General features: G+C 38.4%; 1 protein-coding gene across 5 annotated transcripts in view; it reads right to left on the reverse strand.

Moving 5' to 3' along the window:
- The window catches only part of ESRP1 (epithelial splicing regulatory protein 1), a 57145-nt gene that overhangs the window by 16285 nt on the left and 22308 nt on the right, over positions 1-18552 (reverse strand). For 3 of the 5 annotated variants that reach the window (XM_067711758.1, XM_067711757.1, XM_067711753.1), the window contains exons 11-13: positions 15737-15955; positions 13288-13486; positions 10064-10232 (exon numbers count right to left, since the gene is read on the reverse strand). In XM_067711758.1, the coding sequence (XP_067567859.1) occupies positions 10064-10232; positions 13288-13486; positions 15737-15955 (587 nt within the window). The remainder of the gene's footprint in view (positions 1-10063; positions 10233-13287; positions 13487-15736; positions 15956-18552) is intronic. The other 2 variants (XM_067711755.1, XM_067711756.1) reach the window with 2 other exon arrangements.

Genomic DNA, 18552 nt, shown 5'->3' on the forward strand with positions numbered 1-18552 from the left:
AATGAGAAGCCTGCGCACCCCAACAAAGAGTGGCCCCCGCTCGCTACAACTAGAGAAAGCCCGCATGTAGCAATGAAGACCCAATGCCACCAAAAAAAAAAGCCAGTCACAGAAGACCACATATGGTATGATTCCATTTATATGAAATATCTGAACAAGCAAATCCATAGAAACAGAAAATAGATTGATCGTTATTTAGGGATGGGGGAGGGGCAAGTAAAGCGGGTAGAAAGGAAGTGAACGGGAGTGTCTACTAATGGACACCAGGTTTCCTTTGGGGGTAATGGGTTACTCTAAAATTAGATTGTTACATTATCTAAAAATTAGTTTACACAATTGTTCTAAAATTAGCCGCACAATTCTGTAAATACACTAAAAACCACTGAATTGTATACTTAAAATAGGTTAATTTTATGATATGTAAACTACCTTAATAAAGCTGTTTTTAGGACTTCCCTGGTGGTGCAGTGGTTAGGAATCCTCCTGTCAATGCAGAGGACATGGGTTCGAGCCCTGGTCCAGGAAGATCCCACATGCTGCGGAGCAACTAAGCCCATGCACCACAACTACTGAGCCTGTACTCTAGAGCCCAGGAGCTACAGCTACTGAGCCCACACACCACAACTACTGAAGCCCACATGCCTAGAGCCCGTGCTCCACAAGAGAAGCCACCGCAATGAGAAGCTCACGCACAGCAACAAAGAGTAGCCCCTGCTCACCACAACTAGAGAAAGCCCGTGTGCAGCAACGAAGACACAATGCAGCAAAAAATAAATAAATTTATTTATTTAAAAAAATAAGTAAATAAATTAACTTTTCAACTAATCCAATTCCGTTAAGTACAATTTACAGTCAATGTTTGAGATATTTAATGCTTTCCATGGAAAGTTACTCAGTTATCAGAAAGTCTTAGCCTTTTTCAAATCCCATGTAATTTAAGGAATGGTAGGGAGTGCTGTATGTTATAAGGGAAACAATTTTAAACAAAAGAATAGCTTCAAAGTATAAAGTATAAATGGATTAGGCCATCAACACAGAATAAATGGATTATGCCATCGCCACAGAATAAGGATAACGTAAAAATTATGTGCATTTGCTTTGTGGCGGTGGTTTAGAGAAAGATAAGGAATTTTTTAACCACACCCTAAATAACGGCAAAAAGAAAGCTGTCCATCAAAACAAGACTATGCCAGTAGCTCAACCTAACATTCACTTTAAGTCATTGTTTTGGGTTTTTACCTCCATTTTATCTTTACTTAGGTTTCCGATTCTCAAGTGTCAGTATTTATCAGTCTCAGGTGTACATGGTAACAATAATGTAACTGCTACTCAAAAGCTACAGAGGATCAAAAATTGATAAAACTACAAAGGAACCCAACGGGTTAGGGGCCAAATGAGTGAGTCAATGTAACCCTGAACTCCGAGGTCCTACAGTGCATGGAGGGACTGTACCGCAACACATAAACTAACAAGGAGACTGCACTTGAGCTGGGTAAGAAACCCTGTTGGAGTTGCCTGAATGGGCAAAGAACTGAAGGGAGATGAGAGGAAATGAAGGGAAAAAGTAAATAGCACAAGAGGGTTCTCCCCAAAGGTTTATATTCAGAAAACTGCTAGATCATCACAGTTATGAAGACATTACTGCTGAGACTCATTCAGCAAGTCACACTGAGATTGCATTAAGAAATTACTGAGGACTTCCCTGGTGGCGCAGTGGTTAAGAATCCGCCTGCCATTGCAGGGGACACGGGTTTGATCCCCGGTTCCGGAAGATCCCACATGCTGCAGAGCAACTAAGCCCGTGCGCCACAACTACTGAGCCTGTGCGCCACAACTACTGAAGCCTGCACGCCTAGAGCCCGTGTTCTGCAACAAAGAGAAGCCACTGCAATGAGAAGCCCACGCACAGCAACGAAGAGTAGCCCCCGCTCGCCAGGGCTAGATAAAGCCTGCGTGCAGCAACGAAGACCCAATGCAGCCAAAAATAAAAAAAAATTATAAAAAAAAAAAAAGAAAAAGAAACTACTGAATGAACACACCAGTGACTACATTATAAAGTTGGTGAAGATTTCCTCCATGGCAGTACTCCATGTTCTCTCTACGTATCTGGGTAAAAACTTTCAAACCCAATGTAGAGAAAAACTATATTCCCCTGAGAATTAATGACTTTCTTTCCTTTGAAATTATGAGTTTTGTAATTCAAGTTTCCTCCTGCTCAGAGCCTATGATTGTTATGCCAATATTAATTTAATTGCCTAAGATTCTGTTGTCAGACTATCAAATATTTCTTCCTATCTTATATTTTTTCAAATCCTAATTTACATAATCTAATTTTATAATATTCTATGTATCCTAATAACTCATAGAAAATTCTTTGTAGAGCAGGGAAAGATATGAAAATACTGAAGGCCAGGGTGTCTAACAACACAATATATACTCTATCGGAAATAATTCTCATAACACCCTTTCATCTAATAATTACAAATTACTAAACATTGATAACACTGATGTTATCAGGTAGCATTCCAAAATAGAAGTAGTCACAGCACGATAATATTCATATTTTGAGGACCTACCATATTTCTCTAGAGGAGAGAGAATCAAAGCATTATCTGTCCTATTAGAAAAAGAGGTTAAGGGAAAAGAATAGAAGACTATATTCTCTCCTCTGGATGAGAGGACATTAACATAGAAAACTAAAACACATTAATTAAAAAAACACATAAAAAACATAGAAAATTAAAACACATAAAACACAGTTACATAGAAAACATGCCGAGAAGTCTTGCAAAAAGAAATCTGGTTTCTACTTCTTGCAAAATTACTGCACTGAGCCTTTGTATTAAGGTTATTAACACCCCTAGTGTTACAAAGACCATATATTTTTGGAAAGTGACTGGAGAAACAATGTTTTAATCCTAGCAAGTGCAAAAGATGGAGTCACTTTTCACGTAGGAAATTTCTGAACTAACTTGTTCATCTGAAATGAACAATCTCAAGAAGGATGACTTTTCAACATTCTTTTTGAGTTTAAAACTGAGGCAGAAGGACGGATGATCACATCTGGATTCTCAATGTCTGTTAGCTCTTCCTAAAGGCTGTACAAGCTGCTCTGTGCATGTGCATCTACCCCTTGGAGAAAGTTTAAGTAACCAACGAATATAAAAACACTCTGGAAGGAATAAAGAAATCTTCTAAGAATCTATTTCACTGAAACTGTAAGCAAATTTAGGTACTGCCAAAATAGTTTGGTAACTAAACTTAACTTACCCTAATTATGTCAAAGATTACCAAAACCAAACAAAAAACCCCCCTACTACAGTTATCATAATATGCTCCAAATACATAGTAAAGTTACAGACTGTTTACTCAAAACAAGAATTGCCCTCAGAAGTAGAAATTATTTTATAAGTAATCTTTTTGCTTGATTTAAAGTATAAAATGATAACAACTGATCTTCTTACATGCTTAGAAAACAGTGACATTTTTAAAAGTAATATTTTGATGAAAAATCTAGATGAAGAAGGAAGCAAAACACACTGTTAACCATGGACATTTGTAACAGAAGTAACAGAAGACAACAATTTCCAGAGAGGCACATTTACAGAAGTTATTATTTTGTAAACTATTTTGGCGTTCTGTTTTTTAAATGAGCTTTTGTCTTGTTTTGGAATAGGAATAGCATACAACATTGAAAGGTACAAATACAGAGCCAGCAGTATGACTCCATCACACCCCTCCCCCTCTAGATCAGACCCTCTCCAGAAGCAATCCCATTCTAGCTTCGTGGTTATTATGATTTGATTATTTTGAACTTAAATGGAAAATGTTTGCTAATAAAGCCATTTTGCTTTTGGTTTAAAAAAAGGCAGGTTAGGGACTTCCCTGGTGGCACAGTGGTTAAGAATCTGCCTGCCAATGCAGGGGACACGGCTTCCAGCCCTGGTCCGGGAAGATCCCACATGCCACGGAGCAACTAAGCCCATGCGCCACAACTAATGAGCCTGCGCTTTAGAGCCTGTGAACCACAACTACTGAGCCCACACTCTAGAGCCAGCAAGCCACAACTACTGAAGCCCGTGAGCCTAGAGCCCAAGCTCCACAAGAGAAGACACCGCAATGAGGAGCCCGCACACCACAACAAAGAGTAGCCCCTGTGCAGAAACAAAGACCCAAAGCAGCCAAAAGAAAAAGAAAAAAAAGGCGGCTTAAAAGACCACATAACACACAGTAAAGAAAATCAAAAGTCATTACTCTATATTATTAGATAAAATTCATAGACAAATGTCAATTTTTCCTTTTAGCCTACTTCAAGGTAATGTCTTAAAGATATACCAAGGAAATGCTTAAATAGGGCAATGGAGGCAAAATAGGTTTATCAACATTGACACGTGTTTTAGTTAAGTTCTGCTTTAACTAAAGTCATTAATGCTTAAGAATAAGGTGCTTAATTTAAAGATATATTGGGCACATAAATAGCAGCAAGTGAAAGAAATGATCTCTAGGTTTTTGTGCTTTAAAATGTTCTGCGGGTAAGGGTATAGCAGGGTACGCATGGAAACAGATGATACAAGATTGGGAAATATTGATATTGTTGAAATTGGGTAATAGATATTCTCCCAAATTATGTTAGTTTGAAAATTTCTGTAATAGATTCTTTTAAAGTTATGCTTGAAAATAACATGTATAATACCATCCCCATTTTGTAAGAAAAAAAATCCATAGGGAAAAAAAACTTACACATTGAAATCAGTCAAGTGTTTTGGGTAATGAAAATTTTTTTCCTTTAAGTTCACTGCACTTGATAATTTTCTACAACGCTGAAAAGAATTTTAAGCATATTTTAAATTCCCTGAACCGCTCATCATATGAATAAGGTCTTTAGACTAACAAATGACTATTCCATGAAACTACACTGAATTCTCAGGGACTGATAGTATAGACTGAATTGCCCACAGCAGTTCCTGCTTACATCATTTAGCCATGTCATTCAAACTAAAAAAAAAAAAAGAGTTGTTCCCACCAATAAAAATTATCTGGTCCTTCTCCGTTATAACAACATTGCCTGATACTGCGTTAATATTGCATTGTTACAACGTTCTAGTATAATTTCACTGCATGCTGAGTTCCAGTTTGCATTTGTGGCACTAAATGTTTAAGTTATAAAAAGAATTTTTTTAAAACAAGAATTCTTTCTTTTTCTTAGTCCTATCAGAAAGCTTTTGGGACTTCCCTGGTGGTCCAGTGGTAAAGAATCCACCTTTCAATGCAGGGGATGCAAGTTCGATCCCTGGCCAGGGAACTAAGATCCCACATGCGGCGGGGCAGCTAAGCCTGCGTGCCACAACTACTGGGCTCCCGCGCCTCAAAGAGAGAGCCTGCATGCCACAAACTACAGAGCCCATGTGCTCTGGAGCCTGTCCTGCAACGAAAGATCCCACATGCATCAAGGAAGACCCCGCATTCTGCAACTAAGATCTGATGCAGCCAAAAATAAATAAATAAAATATATACTAAAAAAAAGAAAGCTTTCAATGAGTAAATTAGAAAGTAAGTTTAACTTTACATTTGGTTGTCAAATGTTACCACTGCGAGAAACTAGTTAAAGTGTATATGGGATGCCTCTGTACTGTTTGTTACAACCTTGTGAACCTATACTTATCTCAATAACAAAAGGAAACTGGAATAAGAAAGCCAAGTGTTCAAAATAGGAAATGCATGCATCTCTCAGAGGCTTGGTATTCTTTTTGGCTCAGGTGCAAAGAATTTCAGAATAGAATACAAGAACACCACACAACAAACCAAGCATTGCAGAATGCCTCAATATTACTAAATATACGTATTCATTGCTTGGGTAGAAAGAATGATTGTACAAATAATGGTTATCTGAAAAAATAAAAGTCCCCTCCCACACCTCCCAAACCTTTCTCATGGGTATGCAAATAAAGCATCAATCATTAAAAATGTCAAACATCCCTTGCCCTCTCTTTTGGTTCAAGGTGATATGTTATTATTTATAACATATAAAAGACATTTATGTTAATCCATCTTTCTTTAAATCACACGACATTTCTTTGAAGACTCAGCATGTTTCTTACGTGTGCTACAGCTTTGATGCAAAAGAGAATATTCTTTTCTAAGAAAAATGAGAGGTCAGAACAAAAGGTAGGACTTTATGTAATGGGAGAGACAAGGTGTGAAAACAGAGTTCTGAGTAATAAGCAGGGTGGGCATGAACAGATAGTCCCTTCTCATTCTTTTGTACCCTGGGCTAAGCTCTGGGATACTGGGTAACCGAAATCTTCTTCCAAGAGGTGAAAGGAAAAACCAATGTTCATAATCAGAAAATAGAACCACTTGCTTTAATTTCACTTGCTCTTCAAGATGCTGTTGTTACAGCCACACATTTAAACTGCTAAAAACTCATTTAACAATAAACAAAAAGAAAGCAATTCACTGGTTCACTGTTTTCTCCTTAAATGTTCCTCAAGTAATCCAAATCATTATGATGAAATACCCATCATAGGTTCTATCTCCAAATATACCAAGTTAGAGGAAATAAAATAAGAACAAATGCCTGCTAGCTGAAGGAGCCCTTTGAAGTCACTGACTGCACAGGGATGAACTCTGTCAGCTACTCTACACCAGAAAGGGTCCATATTTTATTAACCCTAATATTCCCAGTATGTCACACACAGAGGTACTAAATTATAGTTTGCCCAGATAAATTCAAAGTTAAAAACAGTAAAACCAGTTACTTTTTTTGAGGGGCATACTTTTAAAAGTCTGCAAAATGTTAGCATATTGATGTTTTAAAGTAATGAACATGTTGCATAATCTGAAGTCAAACGGACATATTTCATTTAAAAAGTGGATAGCACATTTTAAATCAACTATACTCCAATAATTTTTTTTTTTTTTTTTTTTTTTGCGGTACTCTGGCCTCTCACTGCTGTGGCCTCTCCCGTTGCGGAGCACAGGCTCCAGAAGCACAGGCTCAGCGGCCATGGCTCACGGGCCCAGCCACTCCGCATCACGCGGGATCTTCCCAGACCGGGGCCCGAACCCGTGTCCCCTGCATCAGCAGGCGGACTCTCAACCACTGCGCCACCAGGGAAGCCCAATAAAAATTTTTTAAAAATTAAAAAAAAAAAGTGGAGGGACAATATTGTGTAATAAACCATAATGGAAAAGAATATATAACTGAATCACTTTGCTGTACAGCAGAAATTAACACAATACTGTAAATCAATATACTTCAATGAAATATAAAAAAAAAATGGAGGGAATTTATTTATTTTTTTTATTTAAAAAGAGACAAACTCCAGAGCTTCTGATTTAATATCTTGTTTTAGCCTAAGTATGCTATCTCACACTTTCCTACGTATCAGAGAATAGGCCAAAATATACTTAAACATTTACATCACAGAGCCTCAAATGCCTTACAGTCATGTGATGTTAGAAATTAATGGCTTTCTCCCAAAACTGTAAAATATTTTATCGTTTTTGGAATTTGCTTTTTAAATTATTACAGATTTTAAGTATGGTTAACAGCACATCCCCATGTTTGAACACTTTGTGTCAGTAATTTCACTAGAATTAGGGAAATGTGAATTGAAAGTGAACCATACTAGGAGTTATTTGGAAATATTAATTTAAATATAACATACATGACTTTTGATTTAAAAATCCCACTCCTGTGAAACTGTTCTACAGAAATAGAAGTATTTAAAGATCAATACGAGTTTAACAGAAAAATAAAATTAAATGTCTATAAAAATAAAGGAATTGTTAAATTATGATATATTTTCATTCTTGGGATATCATATGGAAGTTACAAGAGTGAGGTAAATATACAGATATTCCTTAGGGAAGAAGTCAATGACATACTGGCAAGTTAAAACAAACAGACAGACAAAACAAAACAGTGGGCAGTATGTTAGTACGCCACATTATTTACAAGCACACAGATACGTGTATGTTATCAAACTGATAGCAGTGGTTACTTTTGGACTTGGTGTTGTGTAGAATGGGAGTCTACTTTTACTCACTACGTCTATCCTCTTAGACTTAATAATGAGGACATTACAAACTTTAAAACCACTAGTAGAAAAAAAAAAAACCACTAGTAGAAAACAATTAACATATAAGCAGGGGCCCAAAATTACAGGAGCTATTAAGCCATAAATGTCAGTTCCGCTTGCCTTTGGGGCTTCAATTCAAGACTCAAGTTCCCATCTCACTATGATGGAAAACTCTTTCTAAGAGATTCCTTCTTTTAACAGTGTCCAGATAGCAAGGCAATGGTGGAATTGGATACTTTGCAAGTGTATTATAGGCACAAGAAATTGCACCAGGCATCCAGTGGCATAACGCATTCCACTCCTGACATTCTGATGGTGTCAGACAAGAAGACAGAGATCTTTCTTATAACCAGAGCCACTACCAGCAAGTGACTGTCACAGGGTCTAGAGAAGGTGACAGATTGGGATTGGGCTGGGTGTCTGACAGTACTCAACCATGAGCAGTTAACAATTACTCATGCTTCTGAGACCTTTTTCAAGCTTTCAAAAGATGGCCAGCTGATGATTATCATGGCTTTCTCCCTATTCTTCTTCCCCAGGAGAATAAAGAACATTTTCAAAAAACAAAACAAAACAAACAAGAAGAATATTTTCAATAGCATTAATGAATGTTTTTAAAATTTCTAAAAAAATTAAACAAATTTAATAATAGTGGCTACCAGCTTCACTGCTACCAAGATTCCAAAGTTCTTGCTCACTATTGGGAAACTGCAGATGGAGAGAGAATAAAAAATACAGTGTGACAGGGAATCCCCTGGCGGTCCAGTGGTTAGGACCTCGCACCTCCACTGCAGGGAGCCTGGGTTCGATCCCTGGTCGGGGAAGTAAGATCCTGCAAGTCACGAAGCAAGGCCAAAAAAACAAATAAACAACAAAAAAAAACACACAGAGATCAGATAGGTAAGTTCCAGGCCACTTATCAAAAACCTCACATACACATTGGTGGATGTACTCAAAACATTTATTTTAAATAGCTTGAGAAGGAAAAAACAAGGCCTGGTATACTTTAAAAAGTTTTTGAGCAATATTGCTTGTGCCAAAGTAAAATTTTATTTTAATAAAGTGAACTGGTTAGTAGCTAAACAAAGACTTTTTTTTTTGGCTTTGCAGCATGTGGGATCTTCCCCAACCAGGGATCGAACCTGGGCCCCCTCCAGTGGAGGTGCGGAGTCCTAATCAATGGACCGCCAGGGAAGTCCAAACAAAGACTTTAAAAAAAAAATTTTTTTTTTTTTTTGAAAAGAAAATTGAGAACGAGAGGTTATTATATATACAAGTTAGAATCACAGGCAATCAGACCTGGGAGGGACTCCAAAAGCGTGGCTGATCTCATCATTTTGTAACAACCAGAAAGGTCAAGTGAATTGCCTCAGGTAGAAGAACAGATGAGACCAAAACTCGGGTCTCCCAATTTCCAGACTGACAAATTTCTCTCCATTATATCCTGTTGCCTCCAAGAAATTGAGGACAACTAAAAATAATCAGATTTAAAATATGTTGATTCTAATAAAGTACTGCTCATTCTGGACTTGTTAGTAAAGATTTAGAGAGGAAAGAATACAAGCCCTATAAAATTTAAAACAACAGTTTTTATTTATTTTGGGTTGACATGAATTCATGGTACTTAAAAATATAATTGTCATCATCATGGATTTTCCCGTTTTGTAATTCATTCACATGATACTGCCACCCTGTTAGAATGATTACTGTGCTACTCACTAACAACCCTAAAATAGAAGGAAAAATGGAAAGTTGTATACACACGTAACCTAAAATATCATGCTGTCAATAGATGGTTAAAAAATAAACACTTTGGTTTGTCTTGAAACAACCTTCTTGGTCAGAGATATGACCAGAAACCGTTGCCGGTCATGCTAACCTTCAACGTGGCAGACAACATTCTTTTGTGAACTCAGGCAGCGGCTATTAAAGGAGTCCTTTGTTTCTGTCCCTCATTTCCACTTCCATCAGAGCCTTACCTGGGATAGTACGCTGTGTAGTTCATGAAGAGCTGGGTGCCTGCTGGGTAGTATGCTGTGGAGGGCTGCAGTGCTCGTGGATTCAAGAGCACAGAGGGCTGATAAATGGCAGCTTCAGGAGGAATAACTGCTGCGGGAGCTGGAAATGTGTAGGAGGGAGGAGACAGGCCTAAATAAGCAAAGAGAGAGACCTTGAGATATATTTGTAGTAGTTGACACATCTGCTAGCACTAAAGCTACAAGGTCGCTGTTCCATATATACATTCGAAAGAAAGAGACCAGTTCTGTATACCATCCCAAGCATCTTCCTTTTGGTTATGTAGATAACACCTAGAAGCAATCTCAAATCTCACACACTCTGTCAACCTAAAGAATGGTTCTTATTCTGAAATTTGGAAAAACCAGTATCAAGTGGACTTTCAAGTCTTCGCAACCATTTCATGACACATGATTCTTTTTCCCCCACTCCTAAGTACCACAAAGTAACTCTTTGAGGAAAGAAACATGGGACAGACTGACATTTAGTGTAACTTCAAACCAAAAGCTGGGTGTTTTCCCCCTTTGAGCACTAGGCTGCTAGTTCATATTGTTATCTACTCTATAGGACAACATGAAGACAGTTATGACAAAACACTATTCACCAGGACCATGTATTATGCCAAAGCATAGACTGTGCCAGAGTAAACTGACCTAAAAGGAGTAGATTAACTCTGGATCATGTACACTTCAAGGCAACCCGGAAGATGGGTTTTTGACGCTAATCTACATCTTCAGACCAGTCTAAAAAATAAAAAAATCCAATCTGGGAGATAACCCTGAAGAAATATATGTGCAAGTCTTCCTGAGAGTCAGTTGTTTCAGATTAAATAGAAAGTAGAAAGGATGGAATTCCTTTGTCTTCTGGTTATGCAACATCTTCAAGGCCCAGTAACTCACTTAAGTCAGACCACTTGCTGGTCACTAGCTTTAATGTGTAGGATGAACACAACTCTTCAAGCCATCTGCACCAAACAGAAGAGATAACTGAGAGGTTGACTGAATTTGGAATTCCTGACTTTAATTTTCAAACCTAGAACCACCTAATATATGTTGCAAATAGCTGAAGCCCACTGGATAATTTTCACAGGAAAATCTCTACTGTCTTTTGCTCTTCTTACGAGCTTCTATATGTCTATGGAGATGAGTGAGTCAGCTGAATATGGGTACATAAACCCAAGACCTGGGAATTCCCTGGTGGCCTGGTGGTTAGGATTCCAGGGCTTTCACTGCTATGGCCCAGGTTCAACGCCTGTCAGGGAACTGAGGTCCTGGAAGCTGTGCGGCACGGCCAAAAAAAACAGACAAACAAACAAAAAAAAACCCAAGACCAACATATTGATTTCATATTCAATTTTTGGGTACCCCCTTCATACCCATCAAAAATTGCTACATGGTAGATACCTAATGTAGATAATTTAAAAATTATGATCCCTGGCCTAAAAGAGTCCACAAAAAGGACAAACAGAACAAACCGAGGCACCTAAGTCATAAAGAGATTGTCACCTAAAGCGAGTTGGCAGGAAAAAAAAAGTCCAGTAGAACAAGCATATTAGCATGCATAAATTAGAATTCTGATTTTTTAATGAGTGAACTCTTCCACCAAATTGACAAATGGCCAAATTTTAAATAAAATTTTTAGAAAGTATTAAAAGATATGGAAATATATTTTATGTAAAAATGCATTTAGATTAAAAAAAAAATTTTTTTTTTTTTTGGCCGCGCGTTGAGCAGCATGCGGGATCTTACTTCCCCAAAGAGGGAATGAAACCGTGGCCCCTGCAGTGGAAGTGCAGAGTCTTAACCACTGGACTGCCAGGGAAATTATTACTATTTTAGGGCTTGAATCTTACGAAGTCTGTAATGACGACTTTTCCACCAGGAAGAGAGGAGTGAAAGGATATCACAGCAAAAGAATTTGGGTTATACATGATGGAGAAATTCCCTTATCTCATAATGCTTGACAGATTATCAGTACGGGAAATTGTAAAAGTTACTGATATTATCAGTGGTTTATGGACAGGAAACCTCCAACTAAGATTACATTAAGATATCCACTTAAGCCCAATCATGAATTTTTAAAACTTGATACTCATTAATGATCAACTCTTAGATATCCACCAATAGCAAGCAGCAGATAAATGGAACATTAGCAGTTAGGCATTCCAAGGCAAATAAAGGATTAAGCCCTACTGAATGTCCTAGGAATACTACTTTATCAAATAGGTTTATTGGTGTAGATCCCTCTTTACTAGAAAGTGATGTCTTAACGCTCCCCACTTTATTGGAATCAAGCACGTAATCCAGTTTACTCTCTCGGTTATCTTTGGACTGTATTCCAAGTGCTACTTTCTTTAAACATACCCAGCATGCTTCCTAACAAGGTATGTCTTACTCAAAAGTGAAAACTTGGTCAGAAAATTCAAGTTTTAAACATCAGATCCCCAAATGTTCCTTAGTCACAAACCAGAACTTGGTCTCCCGACTAAAGGGCTTATTCCTCTCAAACAGGATTCCAGATGGCGTGCACCCAGATGCCAATGAGCAACAGCATGGCTTGATATTAAGCACTGATCCTGCGATCCAATGGTAACTTTGGCTAATTTATTTACGCATTTGTTTTTTGTTTTTTTTTTTTTACTAACTTGCTCATTCCAGATATCCTGGAGAGCAAGAGGGATGCTCTTCAGGTTATCCTTCCCCCAAAATACTGCTCAAAAAAATTAAAAATGCAAAATGGGCATCAACTCGCCCTTCTTTAAAAAACACAAAACAAAAAAGCTTAATGTGTTGCAGGAAAAAAAAAAGGATCTGTCCATACTTATTTTACCTTTAAATGTTATGTATTTAATATGTAATATTTATTACGTATTAAAATATCTACATAGCCAGGTTGTCTCCCAGAGTCAGTGCTTATCTTGAGCACACTAAGCTTCAGAAATCAAGTGCTTATCACTGGAAAAGCAAGAATATAATTTGAAAGGAGGTATTTGTAGAATCTCTAATTATGGGTGTCCACAACCAAGGTCTTAAATGATTACCAGATACTACCGATTTCAGATGGGAAAGACTTATGTAACCACCTCACCTGCCTTAGAAAGAACCAGGGGCACAGAAAGTTATGAAAGCAGCTTAAGCACCTACCAGCATATAGCGTAGAATAGCGCCAAGACCCAAGAAAAACTTACATGGTAACTTACATGGCGGTGGGGATAAGCCATTTCGATTTAAAGTGCCCCCCATTAACACAAAGTTCATCTCCTCAGCTGAACACTGAAAGACTTCAACATATCTGTCCTTCATGGTTTTTTTATGACACTTCTGTGCAGCCATAAATGCTCTGTCCGCAGACTTCATCTGGATAAAGGCATCTCCTGATGGGCGTCCCTGAGCACGTGGGGGAAGAATAAAAACAAAAGGAGACTGTCTCCTTCAACAAGGAAGTGGTTGCTTACAAAACATGCACAGTGACAATCACCCATAGTACAGACATTTTAGCCATAACATCTGGGTGACAGTATGATCTACTGAAATCAGACTTATGTTTCATCACCTAATCAACAGAATTGCCCACAAAACCTTGAAGAAATAGTTTTGAGAGCTCATAGCTGAATGTGATCCTTTTTGATTTTTATCGATTAAAATTAGATTTATGGACTTTGAAAACGTCTCCTTGTGACTGCAGTTTCAAAGCAGAGGCTTGTATACTGGGTTTTTCCTTTCTGAAAAGTCCGATTAAATCTTACTCAATTGAGAAAAGCTAGTAACAGAACCAGTATTAGAGCTTTATGCATCCTCCTACATGAAACTGAACAAACCACTGCTCTCTTTTGTCTTTCAAGTCTGTCTCTCACTGACCTGCAACATCTCTTCCCCTTCTCCCTGAAGCCTAGATTGGAATGTGGCTTGTGGTAGGGAAGGAGGAGAGGAATTGGGAGTTGCAAAGCACAGTGAAGGGTGGTGAGAGCTGTTATCATCAGCATTGCTTGGGAGCCCTTCTCTCACCTCTTCCCTTGCATCTCTGTTTTAAACCTTGGCCGACAGATGTTTATAGACATTTCCTCTGTTACTAATAGCTTGCTAAAAATCCTATTTAAAACAAAGCTGGTAGATGTCTGCTCCACAGAACCAGAATGCCTTAGTTTTCTTTAGCATAGACATTTTATGGGAGAGAAAAAAGGCACAACCAGCTTATAAGACTCCTTTTTTATTTTATGGATTTCTTTAAAGTCTCTAAGGGACTAGTTATTGCAAATTATTACCATGCAAGTTACCATAAGAGTTACCATACCAGGGAAGTTAAGGACACCAGGGAAACCCAGTCCAAGATGGAAAACTAACATCTTCGAGGCAGCTAAGAGCTTGTCCATCATCAAAGAAGCATTTCTCCCAAGTGTAGTCAAACAGGTCCCAGGGTCAATGAGAGGCAAATCTGTCTACTGTTGTTAATCATAGAGTAATAGTAGCCCCTAGGTTATTAGAAGTGGTGACTCAGAGAGAACCCAAACAATTCCCTGGTGATGCTGAACTGCGGGGAATTTTATCCAAAACGAATCCCATCAGTGAAGCATGCCGAGAGGACTCCTAGTCAGATAAAATGCTGCAAAGCTTCATATTGACGTGAGAGTTAGAATGAGCATGTGCTGGTGTGGAACACCAAACAGAGGCTCAATGTTTTCTGATTCCTTGTACCCAGTGGCATGCACTTTCCAGTGAGACAGGATTATGGTTATGAATGTGACCAAATCATCACATGAAAAGAGAAAGTGGGAAACTAGCAGTTTAGAAAAAATTGGTGTTTTTAATACAAACCTATATTCAGACTACGATGCACAGAAAACATCTTATTTTCAAAAATTGATACAACTTCGCTTTTAATAAAGAGTTCCAACATTTTAATTAGAACTACGTGCTTTATGGGTTTTTAAAGTTCTGTCCTGCTTATGATGGCACAAAATACTGGCAAATTGCCCAGCAACTAATATAATTAATTTTATTTAAAAAATGAGAGACACCAAGCCAGGAACTACTTTTAATATGCTTAGAATATATATTGCATACTATAAGAAGCTGATCAGATTTTGATAGAGGATTCTCAACAATTAATTCACTAACACATCTGAGCGCCTTTTAAGATCACATAGTGTTCTAGGTGGTATAGGTACAAGTTATTTTGGAGTTTGTACTCTACTGAATGTAATTTGGTATCTACTATATATATGTGAAATAAAATAAGTCATTTCTAAACAGTCTATGGATACAAAATACTTGGGAGCACAGACATGCTCATTGGTTTATATATTGTCTATGATTGCTTTCACACTACAGCAGCAGAGCTGCAGACTTCAGTAACTGCAACAGTAAAATGTTGTATTAGACTGGTAATGTATTTGTCTCCTACCCGATGCTATTGATAATTCGATGTATATATGTGATGATGGAATCAGAGCTGAATTTGAATTACCATACCAATGATAGCATTCTTTCCCGAGTTCATCTTAAAGACCCCTTGCATTTATAGTTAAATCTTTCCTTTAAGACTTACTATACAACTGATGAACATTTGTTACCTTTTTATTGGAAGGGTGTATTTAATAAGAATAAGCAAATCAGTTTTCCAGTAAGTGACTTTCTTACCTGGTGATTCAATACCATGTGGACCCCATGAGTCCGAATATCGGTGGAAAATTCCCCCAGAAAGTCCAGGATATCCTCAATTGTGGCTGCATAGGGAAGACCTCGAAGGCGTATACAGTCTCTAATGTTTGTAGGGGGCACAAATTGCTGAGGTAGTACTGGAATAATGGGAGGGGTTGGAAGTGGAATGAGAGGGGCCGAGGAGAATCGATTCAGCACCTGTACTCAAAGCAAAATAGAAGTGGTTTAGAGCCCTGCTACTCCAATGTTGTCTGCAGACCAGTGCTGACATTCCTGGAGAACTGCTAGAAATGCATAATCTCAGCTCCACCCTGACCTAGTCTATATGAATCTGCAGTTTAACAAGATCCCCAGGTGATCCACAAGCATGTTAAAGTTTGAGATGCACTCGTGGAGAAAGTTGTTCATGCTTTTCAGCTGGGAAAGCATGATACCAACTTTTGTGAGATGCCTGCTGAGGTATACACCACACACAACACAATGCACTTAGATTAAGGACTTATCCACCTGGACAAATGTCTCACTATCTGCCTTAAGACAATCTGTTGCTTTTATAAGAATCGGGACATACTGTTAAAATGTGGACTTATGTACAACCTATTAGATTTCATTTCACTAGTGTTTCTCTCAATATTGTCTTCACATTCCACCTCCAAACCCAAGAAATATACAGAAAATGACCCAGCAAAGTAACGACAGTCAAACAGTGACTGTATTATATTAAAATATGTCACATTTATAATGATGTACAAAGCAGAAGGCAGAATGGCTGGGTAATGTAAACCTGAAAAAAATCAATTAGTGAAAATAAAAATAATCATGTGAATTTGAGACAGTGGCAAAACAGCGGATCTTGAATATATATATATATATGTATATATATATATTTTTAAATTTTTTGGCCACACTGCACAGCATGTGGGATCTTAATTCCCCAACCCGTGCCTCCCTGCACTGGAAGGCGGAGTCTTAACCACTGGACAGCCGGGGAAGTCCCTTGACTACCTTTTAAATTCATGGAATCCTGCTATCTTGAGAATGGATGCCAGGTCAGGTACATTTTGGAGAAAGAACTGCTCCCAGGCAAAACTCACGTTACAAGGTTGTTGTCTACTTTTGTCTTAGTTTAGAATGTGCCTACTAGTTGATAATACGAGGAGGTCCTTGTGCAAATGCCGTGTGTGGAATCCCCAGGATTTCTGAACCATTTACCACTGCAGCCTTTATCAGCTCATAACTAAAAATATAAGACAATCAATGAACTCCCCCCAAATTGCCCTAATTTCCTCACTCACAGCCTGTCCAGTTGCTATCTGAATAAGAGGTGACAACAATCAAAGCGTAAACACAACACAGCCAAAGAGAAAGCGAGACTTTAAGAAACTATGCGAACAATTCAGACACAGTACAAACATTAGGGGGGAGAACACGAATAGAAAATAAATGTTATAAACAAACTTGGGACAGGAAATGGTCTAGCACCTACAGTGCCTGCCAAATAGGAGATCAGTAAAACGTTATTGAATGAAGTGATTATTATTAATGAAAAGAAGACAGTGCAAAGTCTATGACTACTTCAACACTTATTAAATAAATTATTAGAGATGGGAGGCTGGAAAGCGAAAGTTCACCCACGCTCAAAACCACCTATGGCTGAGTCAAACAGAGAAAGCATACTCTACAACCAAACCAATTAAGGTACAGTAGCCAAGGCTCTGTATGATTCTAGGGCATGATTTCCATGAAACTGTTCTTCGAATTAAAGATCTAAAATAAAAATCTCATTTTTCCCCTTTAGTTTGGGGTGTTTGAAGTCTAAAGCATGCTCAGCATACTTTAGAGATTCAGAATTTATGATACTCATTTTCAACAAAGTACAGAATTGTTTAAACTACAAGAATGCTCATAGCTTAGGGTTCAAGAATACCAGTACAGGGACTTCCCTGGTGGTCCAGTGGTAAAGAATCCGCCTTCCAATGCAGGAGACATGGGTTCGATCCCTGGTCAGGGAACTAAGATCCCACATGCCGCAGGGCAACTAAGCTTGTGCGCCGCAACTACTGAGCCCGTGTGCCACAAAATACAGAGCCCACACACTCCGGAGCCTGCACGCCATAACTAGAGAGAGAAAACCTGCAAGCCACAACTACAGAGAAGCCTAAGCACTGCAACGAAGAACCGGCGAGCCACAACGAAGATCCCGCAAGCCGCAATGAAGGCCCGACGCAGCCAAAAAAAAAAAGAAAAGAAAAAGAAATAAGAGTCAGTGTCTGAACTGCTTGCAAAAAGACCAAAGGAATCATTGAAATGACTATGTTCTACCATGGAGCCAAGTAAAATAAGTTGAAGAGCCATGTGAAACAGTCTATAGGATCTCAGGTGCAAAGGTAATACTAACTGACCCTTGAAGAGAAATGTTCAGCTGGTAAGTCAAGAAGAATAGCTGAAAGGCTTGAGACCCTACAGATGGTTTTATGCTTGGATCTTAGTGTGTTTTCAGGAGCTGACTGTCCCATCTGTGCCTCAAAAACAGCGCTGAATTCTGAAAGGTAGTAACAGGACAAAAGGACAATTTGCACTGTCACCAGCAATATGGAACTGATCAAGTCTTTTGGGAAATAAATTTGGCAAGACAGTAAAGCCTTAAAAGCTCACACCCTAGATCCAGTTCTAAAGAAATCAATGAGAAATTGACAGATAGGGACTTCCCTGGTGGCGTAGTGGTTAAGAATCCGCCTGCTAATGCAGGGGACACGGTTTGATCCCTGGTCTGGGAAGATCCCACATGCCGCGGA

The sequence above is a fragment of the Pseudorca crassidens genome, chromosome 17 (genome assembly GCF_039906515.1).
Source record: "Pseudorca crassidens isolate mPseCra1 chromosome 17, mPseCra1.hap1, whole genome shotgun sequence".
NCBI classification, from domain to species: domain Eukaryota; kingdom Metazoa; phylum Chordata; class Mammalia; order Artiodactyla; family Delphinidae; genus Pseudorca; species Pseudorca crassidens.